This window comes from Anguilla rostrata, chromosome 2, assembly GCF_018555375.3.
Source record: "Anguilla rostrata isolate EN2019 chromosome 2, ASM1855537v3, whole genome shotgun sequence".
NCBI classification, from domain to species: Eukaryota; Metazoa; Chordata; class Actinopteri; order Anguilliformes; family Anguillidae; genus Anguilla; species Anguilla rostrata.
In genome coordinates this window covers 38,420,791-38,437,194 of record NC_057934.1, presented here as the reverse complement: position 1 = coordinate 38,437,194, position 16,404 = coordinate 38,420,791, and the positions used below count along the sequence as shown (strand labels likewise).

The 16,404-nt window shown below is 41.6% G+C and overlaps 1 protein-coding gene across 5 annotated transcripts; it reads left to right on the top strand.

The window, feature by feature from the left end:
• Window positions 1-56: 56 nt before the first annotated feature.
• On the top strand, window positions 57-16,265 carry LOC135247970 (STE20-related kinase adapter protein alpha-like). 5 transcript variants are annotated; one of them, XM_064322001.1, is made up of 14 exons: window positions 57-209; window positions 744-814; window positions 1,157-1,220; window positions 1,304-1,361; window positions 4,767-4,795; window positions 7,074-7,188; window positions 8,387-8,508; window positions 8,588-8,696; window positions 9,143-9,266; window positions 10,040-10,211; window positions 12,967-13,071; window positions 13,767-14,017; window positions 14,258-14,300; window positions 14,416-16,265. In XM_064322001.1, the coding sequence occupies exons 3-14, from the start codon at window positions 1,209-1,211 to the stop codon at window positions 14,569-14,571; spliced, it is 1,296 nt and encodes a 431-aa protein (XP_064178071.1). In that variant the 5' UTR covers window positions 57-209; window positions 744-814; window positions 1,157-1,208; the 3' UTR covers window positions 14,572-16,265. The 5 variants fall into 5 exon arrangements, with proteins under 5 accessions (XP_064178071.1, XP_064178074.1, XP_064178072.1 ...); XM_064322004.1 differs by lacking the exon at window positions 57-209 and adding an exon at window positions 255-415; XM_064322002.1 differs by lacking the exon at window positions 57-209 and adding an exon at window positions 255-491.
• Window positions 16,266-16,404: the final 139 nt, after the last annotated feature.

Here is a 16,404-nt window from a genome sequence, read left to right as displayed (position 1 = left end):
TTGTCCATCACTCTTATCTCCAATCACCTTTTGGCTTTCGCCGAAATCTACGCCTTTTTAAAGTACCAATCCTGTATTAGTAATTTCCTTGGAGCCATTTTTCATCCAACCAATGAATTATTGGAGGTGTCGCTCGATGGGCGAAGTCAATCGTTGCCTCTTGCAGTTTCGATAGAAGAATTTTGATTAGGATTACCACATATATATGGGTATGTAAACTGTGTTTATGGCCACTTAAAACGATTGCATCTAATATATGGTTGGCTGGATAGCTAGCAAGCAGCACGTCGTGGAATAGCTCTGCAGCAGCTGCTGATATCGCTGGGTCAAAATGGTCTTGTTGTCCTGTTAGCCACGCTAGCTATTGACTATAATGTTTCTTGTAGCTGGCTAGCCGTGATGTATTTATGAAAAAGTAATTAATGTAACTAATTTGCTGGAATACGTTTTCTTTTCAAAATATGGGGCAACAGCCTTGATCTATCAATGCAGTAAGCTATCATTAGCAAATTCAACGTTGCTTAACTTCGAGCAGTCTCTGTGGTGGTTTAGCTACAGTCTATTCATTTGTAGTAGTTTTATTTGAGCAGCATTACATCGCTAGCAGTCTCCCAAGATTGGTTTTATGTTACTGAAGTCTGTGCGTGTGTGTGTGCATATAATCACATTTGACAGGGTACTAGTTTGTTTTTATATTTGAATGGTTGTTAATTTGTTTTTAAAAAAAATGTCTTCCTCTTTAGTTGATTATTGGATGTTCCGAAGCCGTCATTACTGAAACACAAACTGTGCCAGCGCCTGCCCACCTCTCTCTGCAAGTCAGTGTGATTTTTGCAGATCATTGACTATTTTAACCTAACCGAGCTTAAAGAATAGTTCACTTTTAAATATATATATAATTTCAGTTTTGGTCTGTGCTTTTGCTAGGCCCAGACAGGGTTTGTGTCCAAAGAAAGGAACTTCAGACGCTTAGAAATTTCTTAGGACCTGCCTGTTTCACAGTGGTTTGTGTGAGAGCGTTAATGGGTTTTCTTAAGCAAGAAAGTATTTAATCAAAGTCTAAAGCAGTTCGTACAGCTTGAAGCAGTGAAAATCCATAAAAGTGTGATGGATAATATTGAATATTAACTAAAAAAATCATTGTTCTCCTCTCTAGAATTTTATTTTTGAATGGACGTTCTGAAGCTGTAGCTGGAATAGCAGGATCCATGTCGTTTTTGGTAAGTCAGTGAGTTTCTCTTGCTTATGTGGATAAGAGTGGTTAAGTGTGTGTGCTTTCTCATTGTTTCACTTTTTTCATCAGCGTTGGGTGTCCGAGAAGCTAAGCGTGGAGAGCTTAAGGGATCTGGAATTGTTTGGAGGTAAGTAAAAAAGGAAGTTGGAAATACACTCACAATCATTTCTTCAATTCAGCAAAACACCTTGCTCTGGCTTCAGATAACTGACTTTTGCCTAGTGCTGGTTCAAGCAACATACTGTCACAAACAATGGGATATTGCTGTATCAGGGGTGTTTTGCAATTTTGTTAGTATGAGGATTCATCACAAGAGAATTCATGCACCTGGTTAATGAGTTCTCATTAATAAGGAAAGTCTAGGTAAAATCTGAGATGCAACTGGATATGTTGCGCAGACAGTGCAGTGAAGTGATGTCAGTCAAGGCAGACCAGGCTCTGAAAGGCAGTTGGCAGCAAGAAATGGAAGCAGGGTTTCCCTTGGCTGACATGTACTGGCTTTTGGCTGGTCAGAATTGGAATTGGTGGACAAATAAATCTTAACCACCATAAAATATTTCAACAAAAAAATACAGCTTTTGAAAATGTATTAAAAATAAAAATTCAACTTTGAGGTTAATAGTGTTTTGTTTTTATTAATATATGCTGACAAATACTGAGAATGTTGGGTTTTTCAGCTTCTGTGTTCATGTATGTATGTATGTGTGTGTATATATATATATATATGTATATGAGAAGATGGTGGAAGCCCTTAAAACGAGAGGTATGCATATCTATTAAATTGTCAGTATGAGGTCAGACAGAGCCAGTGGAATGACTGATAAACATACTGGCATTGGTGCCCTTTGAAAATAGACAGCCTATTCTCTGTTCATTAGTCACAGCAGATGCATCAGAAACAGAAGAGCATTTAACAGACATTGACGCCAACACAACTTGTAGAACTTTTTATTTTTTCAACAAAAACCTTGTTACACTTATTTCCCATGAGCCGTGCTTCCACCAAAAGTACCCGGAACGTTTAGTCCCAGGAACTACTTTTCAAGGAACTAAAAGGTTCCTTCAGACCATTGTTGTCTGCGTTTCCACCGCAGCCTAAAGACCCGCGAAGATTAGGCAAATTAGTCCACTGACGTATGAAAAAGTGACGTCGTCGTCGGTCTATCTGTCATGTGATTTCTTCTGTAACCCCATACTACCACCGACATTATTTTCTAATAACCAGGACAGCCCGGAGGGGTTTATTCCACTTATACAACGGGTTACCAACAATGACTATATATGGTTACTTTTGTATTTATTGATTTTCATATATCCTCTCAAACACATTCATTATGTTTTTATGCGAACATTCGCTTTCATGTCTTGACATCCGAAGCGACAGAATGCATTCACATTTATATGTATAACTGGCAACAACAGCAGAAAACATGCACACGTTGTAAACAATTTGCTGTTTGATTACTTTCTTGTCGTCAATTCCATATAGGCTAATCGCAAAATGACAAGAATAGAACGAAAACTTGGACTTGCGTGAAAATGTAAATTAGTAGTGGTACAGCCACCGTTTGCTTTCCTTCGAAGTTACTGCTAGCCGAGCAGCGAAGTGTGCCCTCCAGATGCGAACCATGCAGCATAAATTAGTCCATAGTCTTCCTGGTCTTTTCGTGGAATTGAAAAATGGCAGTAAAACTGAGTAAAATTACGGCAGTCTGAAAAAGCTAAAGGGACGATTACTAGAATTAACCGGTTATTTTACCCTGACAAAAAGTGCGGAAGGTGATTTCCAGTTTGCTTGTACTGTATCACCAATGTTAATTACGCAGAACTACCGCATACCTCACATAACTGTATCAAACGTTTTGAGTCAATTACAACGGGCTAACAAAGAAAATCCGGAAAAGAAAATATTCAGCAACCGAATTAATCCGTTTGAATGTTTTAGTACGTAATATGCTGTCCCAGCACGAATGCTTAGCATTTTATAAAACGAATACTAAAGCAAGAAAAGAGCAGAAGAGCACACGTTATAATTCCAAGGCGTTGGCAGGCTATAACCAAAAGTAGGCTACTGCGCCGCATAACATACAAGTTTGATTTGAAGTTATTATGAAAATAAATTGGTTTGCGCCTGCATATTTTTAAACATGGCGCCTGAAAACAAAAACACAAAAAAATGCTGCGAGTACTCGACCAATCAGAAATGTTCAGCGCTGCAAGCTCCACCCAAAAGGTTCCTGTACTTTCGGAAAGTACTACCCCCCGAGCAGGAACCTTTTGGGGGGTAAAATAAAGCCCCAGGAACGAAATTTAGACCCTAGTTCCTGCGGTGGAAACGCACTGAGTTCCTCAAAAGGTTCCTAGTTCCGGGGTATAGTTCCTGCGGTGGAAACGTGGCTATGGTTGCTAATTTTTAAAATTAAGCTAAAGCAAAATTACTTCTTTTAAATGAATAATACATTTCTTTTGGCCATGTTTAATTTCGGATTCAATTTTATACGTGGAATATTCATTATTCATGCATTTAGGCAGAAAATGTTTCATTTGGCCAATAAATTGCAATTGTGCTGGCCACCTTGGCCAACTCAAATAATGTGAAATGGAAACCCTGAATCAATGGAAGATATGTGACATAATCACTTTTTTTAAATTATTTTTTTTTAAAACTATTTGGCCCATACTACTGTAGCTTAGTATATGTGGCAATGGAGCAACAATAGACCCCTATCTTACTTAGCTTTTCTGTAACATAAAGTTGCCTTGATAGGAGAGAGTGTGAGAGACAGTAAAATGCTATTTAAAATTAGCTATTTAAAAACATCACTGTTGGCCTAAGTTAGATATTGGAAGAACAGTCAATCCTGTATCCCAAGTATAAAATTAAGCAGTCGCTTCTTCTGAACCACCTTCCATTCCAAATGAAGAAGGAAAGCACTGGAGCTTCATATGTCCTTTAGTGTGCATATCTGTGCCCTCACCATAGCATAGTTTACCAACTCCCACAAGCCTCTTAGCCTGGATCATGATCTGAGTAATTAAGTGTCTGTCTGCTAATTTCTCATTCCATCACCTCTACTATATGCTGCACAAGCTGTGTAACTCTGGCTCATTCTATTGTAGGGGTTTCCTGTTTCTGTTTAAAGTATCCTTTGAGTGACATCCTCTTTCCTCAGTTTTTGGAGGTTAGTTTACACTAAATGTGTCAGACTACCAAGTCAAAATCACAAATTCTTGGGAGACTTCACTTCTATGATACAACTATAATACTTGCTGTGGAAGTGTTATACCACAGAGTCACAAGAACCGGGTAAGCTGCATTGTAGCGGACGCTCTTTCATCGAAAGTGTCGAACATGGTGAACCAGACTGCAAGTATACTCTCAATTAGGGCCCAGAGTTGTCCTGTAGCCTTCAGAAGAAGCATACTTCAGGGATTCTTGTGCCAAATGGTTTCTTAATCAAAGACCAGACTCTCTCTGCCTCTTTTTCTGTTTGTTTTTGTTTCATTGGTGTCTTGGGTTCACCCACCCTAGAGCAAGCTCAGGGGAGCATTCACAGGAAAGTAAGTGTGGAATTCCTTCAGATCCCCCTCCCCTTTATGTCATCTGTGTGCGTACTGAGTGCGTGTACGCTTGAATCCAAGGGCCTCTTGGCTGTGCGCGTCAGTGCATGGACACCTGCTTGTCATGCTGTGCAGTTACTGTGATGAGTCTTGTCCAGTCTCACCTGCCGTCCGGGTTTCATATTGAGGGAGAGGGTGGAGACAACATTTCACAAGGGGTTCACTGATTGTAACAAGCACCTAAAATGCACAGTGGGGGCAGGTAGTACAGTGCCTGACTAAGCAAATGTGCAGTAAGGACAGGATGTATAACATGTCTGCTTAAAAGGTGATGTGTACATAAATTAGTGGTGTGGCAGGAGCATCTGGGTTGTCTTGGTAACCGCTTTAGCAAATGTGTTTAGGTTTGTGCAGAACTGTACAGCATGAGGTGGATCAGGATATTGCTTCCCAGTATGCTTTACTTTATTGTTGCTCCCATTGTAATCATGTTTGGGGAAAGACACTGGGAGCAAATTGCTAGTAGACAGAGTGCCCAGTAGTCTACACCACATCAACCGTTACACTATTGCTATGAAAATCACTAGATAAGCAGGTGAAATAAGCTCTCCAACACTGAATAATGCAGAACTCTGCATCCTCTTCAGTCAGCCTGTCTGGGTGAGTTATAAAAGAGATGGCCACAGATGCAGTGCACATGCTGTACTATCTTGACATGAGCCACTGTATCTTCCAGGACTTCACCTATCTGAGAAGCCTTTGTGAGGTCACTGTAAAATGGAGGCCAGTGGTTCTTTTGAACAGGGAGTGCTTTTGTGCCAGTTGTATAAAATGAATTCATGGACTAGAATGCACTAAGAGAAAGTTCTGTTGGTTGATTTGGCAGTGGAGCCAGTTGAGATGGAAAACTTAATAACTTGTGTATAACCTTTGCTTTTACATTTTTTTAATGCTCAATTTCAGATACAGCATGGCTCAGGGAGTCCCAGATTTGAGATGTCTAAACTGAAAAGCTTGTCAGTGCTCACATGAAAGGATTTTGATCGTGGTTTCACAAACTAGAAATGGCTACAGCATATGTTACGCCTTGTATTTGCATTTTCGTGTTATTATGCAAGCCCAGGACTTTTATGTCTTCATTTCATCTTATATTAATTTTATTTGATGAAGTTTGGACATTATGAAACCGTGTCTGGTCTGAATATTGGGTCCACTATATTGGGCTATGTTCTTGAGTAGTCTGCATATCCACTGTCTCCATTGATATCCTCACAATGAGCATTTCTTTCTCTTTGCCTCCCTGGAAAGTGAAGGGAGATGTGATCTGCTTATTCTATGCTTCCTTGTTTAGTCGGGACTTTTATCAAGTCAAGAGGCCTCCCCTGTTACAAAGGGGCAAGATGGGGCATGGCTGAATACTGATAATCTTGCATTGCTTGGTGCCAGAGTTGCTCTGCAGAAGAACCGCTTTGTTGTGCTGCTGCCAGACTGGAAAAAAAGTGCTGTGCTTGCTTCGCTGGTCGTCGCTGAGAGCCTTTGCACCTGGGTGTGTCCCAGCATCCCCTGCTCCATGCAGTATGGCAGCTGCTACTGGTCAAACTCCAGGCCTCAAGAACCAGAAAAGTCTCCTGGCCTCCTGGCTGTCAGCCACTTCCTGTTTGCCTCATTTTGATTGCTCAGAATTAGTTTATTTTTTTCAACATGGAATTTTGTGGGCTAGATAAATAACTTGTGTATATTAAATGAGGCAGTTTGTAATTTGAGTGGCTGGAGTTTGATGACAAAGCTTTATGAAAATAAGCACTGTTTAATTTCAGTTTGTGTCATTTAACTTATTAATATGTAGATCAAGACCTATACTCTAATCCATTATTACCACCTGTAAGTGATGCATTTTAATGGGAACTTTTAATGGAGTTCATGGAAATGCTGAAGACATTGTTGGACTGTGACATGTGGTTTGTATCCCTTTTCCCTTTTCCTATGGTATACCTGAAAGGAATCTACCCCCACTCTGCATGTGTCCTGTATTTGGGTGTAATTACCTGCCTAAGGCACTGAATGTGTGAGGAATATAAATACCCCTGTAAGGCCTGGTGTACAGCCGTCTAAAGCCTGCTGCCCAACAAAGATTCACTCCACATGTCACAATCACTGCAGGGGGTAAGCAATGTCAGCACACCAACCCCACAGCTCCGAAGCAAAGTAAAACATGGCTCTGTGGTTGGGTGTGTCTGCTGCTAAGACTCTTTATCTCTGTGTCCACCCCCGCTACCAGCCTTCCACTCAGATCCATGAGGACAGCTGTGAGTCTCTGACCTCCATTCCTCGCCCGGACACCATGGGGAGCTTTCTACCGGACAGTGCCTCCTATGAGCTCCTCACCATCATAGGTCAGTACAGTACGGGGCCCTCCTGCCACCGCCAATGGCAACTTGGCGGAATACAAACTGCTACATCAACCAGTCATCCTGGATTCCGCTGTACCATTAGATCTGATTTAGAGCAGGGCTCCAGACTTAATTTTTTCACCATCGTCCCAAGAAACACCTTTAACCATCCCAAACTGAATGTGGGCTGTTCCAAATTTTAAAAAGTTGAAATGGGGGGAGGGCAATTTATAGAAATTCTGTAAATATACATTGCGGTGAAACCAAAATGCAGAAAAATACCTTTTAGTGAAAGCTGAGAATCTGCACTTTAACCACGTGTTACAAATATGAAATTGTGAAGTACACCGCCAAATCAAGAAAAATGTGTTTTTGTCCAAAACGTATGTAGTGAAAAGTACCATGACAAAGGCAAGAAATTAGGCTGTTTTGGTGCTTGCGTTATTGTAATATTGTATGCTAATTTGCAGAATACTTTTGAGTTACTATCAAGTTTTTTGTTTTGTAGGCTAACTCTGTTGAATCTTCACCATCAGATTTAGAAACAGCTGACTGAGTATCACTGTTCAATAAGGATGTAAAGATATATTTAGCTAACAATTAGGTATGATACACAATAGACTACAGCGTTCATGATGGTTGGGCTTTTGCAATTGCAGACCAAGGCTGGGGGATGAAGGCCTAAATTAATAGTACAATTAATAAGCAAGCTAGTGTCCTTCTGTCCTTGAGCAATAGTAAGCATAAATGTTGGAAAAAACAGGTTGCTTGTTACATTTCCAAACAAGCAACCAGATTTCTTTTAACAAGCCCAAAACCGCAACCCTTGACTTCTCGTGTTTTTCAGGCGACTTCATTGCGTATTACCGGACTTGGCCAGCAGCTTATGTTGTTCAGTGCTGTAGCTATGCGCCGTTCGACACATTGCGTCCTACATCTAGTTTAGGACAACTTATTGCTTCATACCATGTTGTGGTATGAAGATATCACATTGGGAATATAAGAATGAGTTTGGAAATATTACAAGACTTTTTGCAACCAAAAATTCATGGTGATGGTTTATGATCGTCTGGAACGCATTTTTTATCGTCCCCAGGACATTGGGACATCATTAGTCTGGAGCCCTGTTAGAGTGATAACTAACGGAGTTTACGAGCATCCCACCACATGCTGCAGTCTAACGCACGTCTTCTGTGTGCAGGCAGCGGACTGGAGGGCCTGATGACTGTGAACCTTGCGAGATACCGGCCCACCGGCGAACATGTGGCCGTCCGCCGCATTGACCTAGAGTCCTGCACCAACGACATGGTCAACTACCTGCAGGTCAGGGGTCTTTGCTGCACAGAGAACGCATCCCGAACCCAGGAGGAATGAAATGCTGATAGTTTTGTTTGTGTTGCAGGGGGAGCTCCATGTCTCTAAGCTGTTCCACCACCCCAGCATCCTCCCCTATAAAAGCATCTTCATTGCAGAGAACGAGCTTTGGGTTATCACCCCTTTCATGGCCTATGGTGAGAGAGAGAGAGAGAGAGAGAGAGAACTTTCTAACCTTTTCTCCTTTATCATACTGTGTTCTTTGCAATATGTACTGTACACACACACACACAGTGTGCTCACTCTGCCCTGTATACACACACACACACACACGCACACACAGTGTGCTCACTCTGCCCTGTACACACACACACACACACACACACACACACAGTATACTCACGCTGCCCTTTACACACACACACACAGCATACTCCCTTTGCCCTGTACGCGTGCCACACACACACACACACACACACACACACACACACACACAGTATACTCTCACTGCCCTGTACATACAGACACACACAATATACTCTCACTGCCCTATATATACACACACACACGAACACATTATACTCACACATGCACACTCACTCACACACATATGCAGTGTTCTGACTCTGCTCTTTGCTGACAGGCTCCGCTAGAGACCTGATCACCACGCACTTCACAGATGGCATGAGTGAACTGGCCATCGCCTACATCCTGCTCGGTGTATTAAAGGCCCTGGAATACATCCACCACATGGGCTATGTACACAGGTGAGACCCCATACTCAAATCAAAATGCTGTAATAAGACACACCCCTCTATTCTACAACCTCAGGATGGCAGGCTCCTCCCCCTCTGCTAGCCTGCATTTCCTGCTCACATCAGCTGTCCCTTGGGGGTAGAATGAGCTTCCCTCAGCAGTCAGAACTGCAGAGACATTGGCCATCTTCTGATGCAGTTAGCTGACGCACTTCTTCAGACAGCACTTCAGCTCCTCCTCCCTGACCCTCTCTTGCACTTTTATCTAGTTTATCTATCTGATTAGGTGTAACTGTCTTTTTGTTTTTGTTTTCAGAGCCTGTGGCTCTTTGCTGATGTTTTTATCTAGTTTAATGCACATTAGATTAGTTTGGTTCTTGTTTTCAATTACGTAAAAGCTTCAGTATCAGATGATTGATGGTAATTGAGCAGACTTATCTAGAGCAACTTGCACGGATTATTATCGTTTTTTATATACATACAGTCCATTCATCCAGCTGGATAGCAGGGCCCCACCTTGAATTGAACCTGTGACCTGTGATTTACAAACCATTATCATATTGGCTCACAAGTAGTCAGTTGAGTGTTCACTTCTTGCACCTGCAGTCCCAGTTGGGACTATACTTTTCCCACTCTAGGAAATTGCTGCTCTTTGATCCTTGATAGCAATTTTATACTCCCTTTCAACAAAAGATTACAATTGACTAAACCTGCTGTTATTGAAAGGGTTTAATGTCATGAGCTCTGAACAGTTCTTAAAGGCAGCCGTGTGTACCATGTGACAGGAGTGTGAAGGCGAGCCACGTGCTGGTTTCTGCAGACGGCCAGGTGTTCCTGTCAGGACTGCGCAGCATCTTCAGCCTGATCCGCCATGGCCAGCGCACCCGCGTCGTCCACAACTTCCCCCAGTACAGTGTTAAAGTGCTGCCCTGGCTCAGCCCCGAGGTCCTGCAGCAGGTACCACAGCCATGCCTGGAAGATACGCACATGCACACTAGGGATGTATCCGAATCCGAATACTGTATTCGGGAAAGCACAAATAATGCGATGGAAACATTCAGGGTCCAAGTTGAACTATGCGGTTGTTCCCTGCACTTGGACTGGTACCTCTCTCTAGGGGTTTCGTCATACTTGTTCCTGGTTATGGTTATACACTTTGTTGTACGTCGCTCTGGATAAGAGCGTCTGCCAAATGCCTGTAATGTAATGTAATGAAACAGATATTTCTTAAACTTGAGGTTGCTTTTTATTATTCGGATTTGGGGAAAAAAGTCAGCTCCATGTCGAGTTCTCATAGCCTCTATCTAACATTACACGGGCAGAGAGAGAGAGTATCTGGAACTCCGGCACATAGCAGCTGCCTCATGACGGCGAACCTATCATAAAGCAAGCTGGCATTCAAAACCCTTTCAGAGGGTCTTAGAAAGACGTTTTGTCTACACTGCGCGACCACACCATTTAAAACGCAAGACAGTGCTAGGGAGATTAATTTGATTGACTTATGGTTTCGTGCAGTTCAAATAATGTAATGACAAAAAATGTATGGTACATGGTATAAAATAATTGTATGGTATAAAACGAGAAGGAACTATTTTTTCTTGATAGAATCATTGTTTTCATAGAATTAACGATCAGAGGTGCAAATAGAACTACCAACCAGAGTTTTGCTTGACAACGGTAAAATAATATGCCCAAACGCCCGCGAAAGAATATTTCACTTTCAGCTGATTAAATCTATAAAAATCAATACATATAAAAGTAACCATATAGCTATATTCATGGCATGCTTGCTGTCCCAGCTAGCTAGCTAGCGAGCTGACTATTGAATTGTCTTAAAAACAGCGGTTACTATAAATGCAGTCGTTCACAAAAATGCATCCCGTAGCCATGAGTTAAATCATCGCCTATTCTATTGTCCAAATAAGGGACGATTCCGATTTGCGGGATGCGTAAATAAAGCTAGCAACAGTAACTAGAAATGTGATTCAACGTTGCCATAAATTGTGAAATTGGATATTGAAAAGGGGAGGGGATTGAACAACAATTCAAAAGCGAAAGAATAATGTTGCTGTTTAAACTGCTTTAGAATGCTGGATTTTGTAGCGCATTGATTTTAGAACTGTTAAAAGGCCGAGGTGTCCCTTTACTGGGAAATAACACCCACCCTTGGACCAATCAGAATCGAGTATTCAGCCAAGCCGTTGTATAATTTCCAATAACGGGACAGCCCGTCGTGTTTATTCCTTAGCCTACATAACACCGTTAACAAAACGGCATTAACAAATCACTGCAAGCGATGACATTCTGTTTCTATCAACATTAGACATTACAAAAGGGCGCATGCCACTGCACCGTCCAAAATGTAGAGCCAGGGCAAGATGAATTACCAGAGTTGCACGGAAAGGTAGCCCGCGTGTAACTGTTGTGAATGTCAAACGTTGCGAGGTAATGCAAAAGCTTTGCGAGGGAACGCAAAGTAGCTCAAAAAAAAAAAAAAAAATCCCCACCATGACCCTTAGGGAGCTCTGTATTTTTTTCATCAAGTCTAGGTTTTTTTTTCTAGTCCAGTTTTTTTTCTTCCAGTCCAGGTTTTTTTTCTTGCAGTCCAGTTTTTTTTAATTCCAGTCCAGTTTTTTTTCCTTCCAGTTCAGTTTTTTTTTAATTCCAGTCCAGGTTTTTTTTTTCTTCCAGTCCAGTTTTTAAAAAAATTCCAGTCCAGGTTTTTTTTTTCTTCCAGTCCAGTTTTTTTTTTTCATCCAGTCCAGGTTTTTTACATTCTTTTTATTTTTATTTTTTTTTACCTTGCAACAAGTTATTTCTCAGTAAAGGGACACCTCGGCCTTTTAACTAAAATCAATGCGCTACAAAATCCAGCATTCTAAAGCAGTTTATGGGGAGGCAACACTGTCAAATGCCGATTTTGATATTTTGATATTTTGCTTCTATAACTCATTTAGCTTCATAAGATGAACAAACTAAAGGTAAATAATAGTTATAAATAGTTAATTTAGATGATAATATAACACCATCGTCAAGTACACAAAGCATAAAATGAGCTTATGATAGCATCTTTTATGAATAAATGCCTCTGCGGTTTTAAAACTGACCTGGTTGAATCATATATTGTTAAAAATCTTGTTTCCTGGAGCGTACTGCTATAACGGCCATTGGTTCATAAAACTTAGTTTATCTAAAATTAAAAAGAGAGAGAGATGAAAAGTACAGTATGAGGATGTGGAAATATATTTCATAATTATTTGTATGCCAATATTAAATCAATTTGGTGCTTTGAAGGCACAACAATTGCATTGCCAATGAATATTAGGTTAGAAAATCCGTTTGCCCGATTTAACGGGACTTTCGTATAAACCACGCCCACTTCCGAATACAGATAACCAGACAGATAATTTTGTTGGTTGAACAGATACAGATAATGATGTCTCTGCACACCCCTAATGCACACACACACACACACAGGCACGCACGCAAACATGCACGTACACTCACGCACACGTGCACGTAAACACACAGACACAAACTTGCACATACACACGCATGCGCGCACATACACGCATGCACAAACACACACACACACACACACACACAAACGTGCACATACACTCACTCGCGCACATGCGCACGCACACACACACACACACACACGTACTGTAATCACAAATGAAGCAGGCTGTCCTCTTTTTCCCCCCCACAGAACCTGCAGGGCTATGACTTTCATTCTGACATCTACAGCATGGGGATCACGGCCTGTGAGCTGGCCAATGGCCACGTCCCTTTCAAGGATATGCATGCCACTCAGGTGAGCCCAGTTGCATTGCTTTGTGGTTCTGTGTGGTTACTTTCTTTCCTTTTACTTGGCCTGCTGTAAATCCAGTATAGGTAAGGTACCCCTTTTTATCAAATTTTAATGATTTATGCAAATATTATTTATGTTATTATCTCTTTTGTAGTTTGTACTCGTCCTTTAATGTCATCTTACGTAGCTAATTCACAAGCTAACTACAGGTTAACAAATGTGAAATTCACTGGATGAGCTCTAGTCTTGCATACATTGGTGACATCACAAGCATCTGGAGCTTTGTGGTGAGAAGAGCAAATATGTTAGCTAACCGGCCGCTGAAGTTGATGACTAGCTTGTTTGTAATGGTCATAGCACAATATGATCAAGTATCCACTGCTTTTTCAAACTCATACTAACCTATAGTTGTGTATTACAGGTGCAGTAGTGCTCTCTACAGTTCAGGGTGTGTAAAAAAGCAGTTAAATTGGCATTATAAACTACACAAATTAAAATAATTATTCTACTTTATGGATTATACCATTTTCCTCCAAAAAGGAGGTGCACCTAACACAACCAGTGTATCAGATCTACTGAGGTTCACAGCAAATGGGTATATGCATTTTTCATAATGAAAAGCCTAGCAGCCTCAGAAATGCTCCATCACATTTGTAGCCTGGTGCTCATAAGAACCCTTGTGTCTGCTAATGCTGCAGATGCTGCTTGAGAAGCTGAACGGCACGGTGCCCTGCCTGCTGGACACCAGCACCATCCCCCCAGAGGAGCTCACCATGAAGCCCTCCTGCTCTGGAGCCGACTCTGGCATCTGTGAGGGCCCGGGGGCCAGCGGGTCCCGCCACACCAACGGGGAGCCGTCCGCTACGGGCCCCCACCCGTACAGCCGCACCTTCAGCCCCCACTTCCATGCCTTTGTGGAGCTCTGCTTGCAGAGGGACCCTGAGAAGAGGTATGTGTCATTGTACAATGAGTTACTGTCAGCCCTCCTGCTGCTGTCACGATTGCTCCTGCCGCTCTCTTTCAGTTATTTAATTTGCATTTTCTGCAGGCTGATGACCGTTACTATTCATATTTTTTTAAATCAAAGAGACAAGTCATTAATTATTTTATCCTTATCTGGGTGCCACTTATTCTGAATGCCTAAAAATAAATGATTGACCTTCTTCTGTTACTGTTTCCCTTCTTTTAGACCATCAGCCAGTGCACTCCTTGGACACCCTTTCTTCAAACAGGTGAGTGGTACCTCCTCTGGCATTACGACAGATGTGAGCAGAATCTGCAGCACCACAGGTATGATGCTTCAACGAGGACTTTCCAAATCCTTAGCATTCCGACTCTCTTCCCCAGATTAAACGGCGCCCCTCTGAGGCCCTGCCCGAACTGCTTCAGCCTGTGACGGCCATCGCCAGCTACGACTGTGCCCCACCGGCCGACTCGCCCAATGGCATGGCCAGCCTGGAGTCCAGTCTAAGTCACCTGGACGTGGATGACTGGGACTTCTGACAGTGCTGAGGAAAGAAAGATTGGTCAGCCTCAGTTCCGTGTGTCGTCAAAAGGCTAATTTTAGACAGGACTGACCAATTAATTTGAATGACCTGACTGAAATCAGTTAGTCTACGGCGGCCTGAGCTGACGGACTGTGGATTGGACACGTTGATTTTTAAACTGTAAATATTTTATTGCTAACCAAGGATCCTTCGGGTGAACTTTGAGAGTTGATTAAAACTAGAGGAAGCCTCCTCTTCTTTCTTTTCCTGACCTCTCCCATGGCTTCGGGATGCATGTGCTGCTAAGTTCAGATTCTTATAGATGATAAAGTCGTGCCATTGGACATACTGAAAGACCGCAGAGTAGCAGCATGTGCATTCTTGCCTTTGCAGCAGTGTTATTGGACAACCGGAACTGGTGCTGCCTCACAGCTGGCTGAAAACGCACACATGCACACACACGTACACTTTACTTGCCCTGTGCCATTGTGCAGTTATACTACGGTTTGTTTGGTGTTTTAAATAAGGGACTCGCCTTTCTCAAAATCCTGTTTGTATTTCTGCCGCTTGAAAGCTGTGGAAATCCTTTTTTGAAAAGTTCAGATCACTGGGGAAGTAAGAATCTGCTTTGTATAATACTGTTTATTTATAAACAGAGGGTCACAGTGATGTTTGTCTGGTTCAGACCTGGGTCAAATACGTATTTGTGTTGGATTCAAAAACTCTTTTACTTTGCTTTACTGATCTGGTGTCTGGTTACTTGTCTGGTCTATTGGAACCAATGAAATACTCAAAAGTGCGAACCCCGCCTTCAGGTCATATTGGCAGGCTCTGTTACACCAGGCAAGATTAATAGAGCACAGAAAAGTATTTGAATCCAAAACAAATACGTATTTGACCCAGGTCTGGTCTTGTCACAAGGTGAACATACGGCAAATGCTAAAGTCTAAAGCTGCCAGTGATTGATGCTGGATTGAAAGTGCTTCTCACATACTTTTATACTTTACCTGAATTCCCCCAGTACATTAATTCCCCCTGTACCATAGACTGCAATAACTGAAATGAGAATCTAATAATACGGTCTAATAAATAAAGTAGCCTGCCAGAACAGGATTTCCTCAGCAAAAAAAAGAAATGTCAGAAGAAGCCGCTAGCTTAGCTTCAGTGAACCCTTTCAGACTTTGATTAGGAAAGTGTTGCGCGATATCAGTAGCTGTGCAGCAAACCTTTTTTTAATGATGGTGATACATTAAGTATATGTGAAAGGACAAACAGCTGAATATACTTGGCTGTGATTTTGTATTGTATTCTAAAGCTTACAGCTGAGAACGGACAGCATACCAAATACCGCCAATGTAGAACTTTCCCACACATCTTTTCTGAAACGATAGACAGTACTATCTTATTCTAGATTCCTCATTACAGGATACATGCAACCTTTAGGCAGACAGTTCAATATTTAAATCTTCGATAATATAGGTAATTGTATTTTCATAATGAAAATGTATGGATATTCACTATTGCTGATTTCTTTCATCTCAAATCGGTTCCCTCTCCTATATTTTGGATGACAGTATTGGTAATATTGATCTTCACACTTTCCACTAGTGCTGAGTTCATCATTGTTGGGGCTGGAGGTTTGGAAGAACACACGATGTGTTAATTGTCCTCATCTGTCAAATAAAAAATAAAAGAAACAATGTGAATGTCTGCCAGTGGGTGTTTTATTTTTGGTTGAATAATTTATTAAAGAATATTTTTTTTTAAATACAGGTAGAACATGATAGCATGCCTGTTGTTCACTTTGACTGCTATACATGTGTTGGCCAGAAGTTAAGGATATAACTGT

Coding starts and splice junctions, on each gene's coding strand:
- LOC135247970 (XM_064322001.1), top strand. Junction 1,362..4,766: donor GGATCTGGAATTGTTTGGAG/GTAAGTAAAAAA, acceptor CACCCACCCTAG/AGCAAGCTCAGGGGAGCATT. Junction 9,267..10,039: donor CACATGGGCTATGTACACAG/GTGAGACCCCAT, acceptor ACCATGTGACAG/GAGTGTGAAGGCGAGCCACG.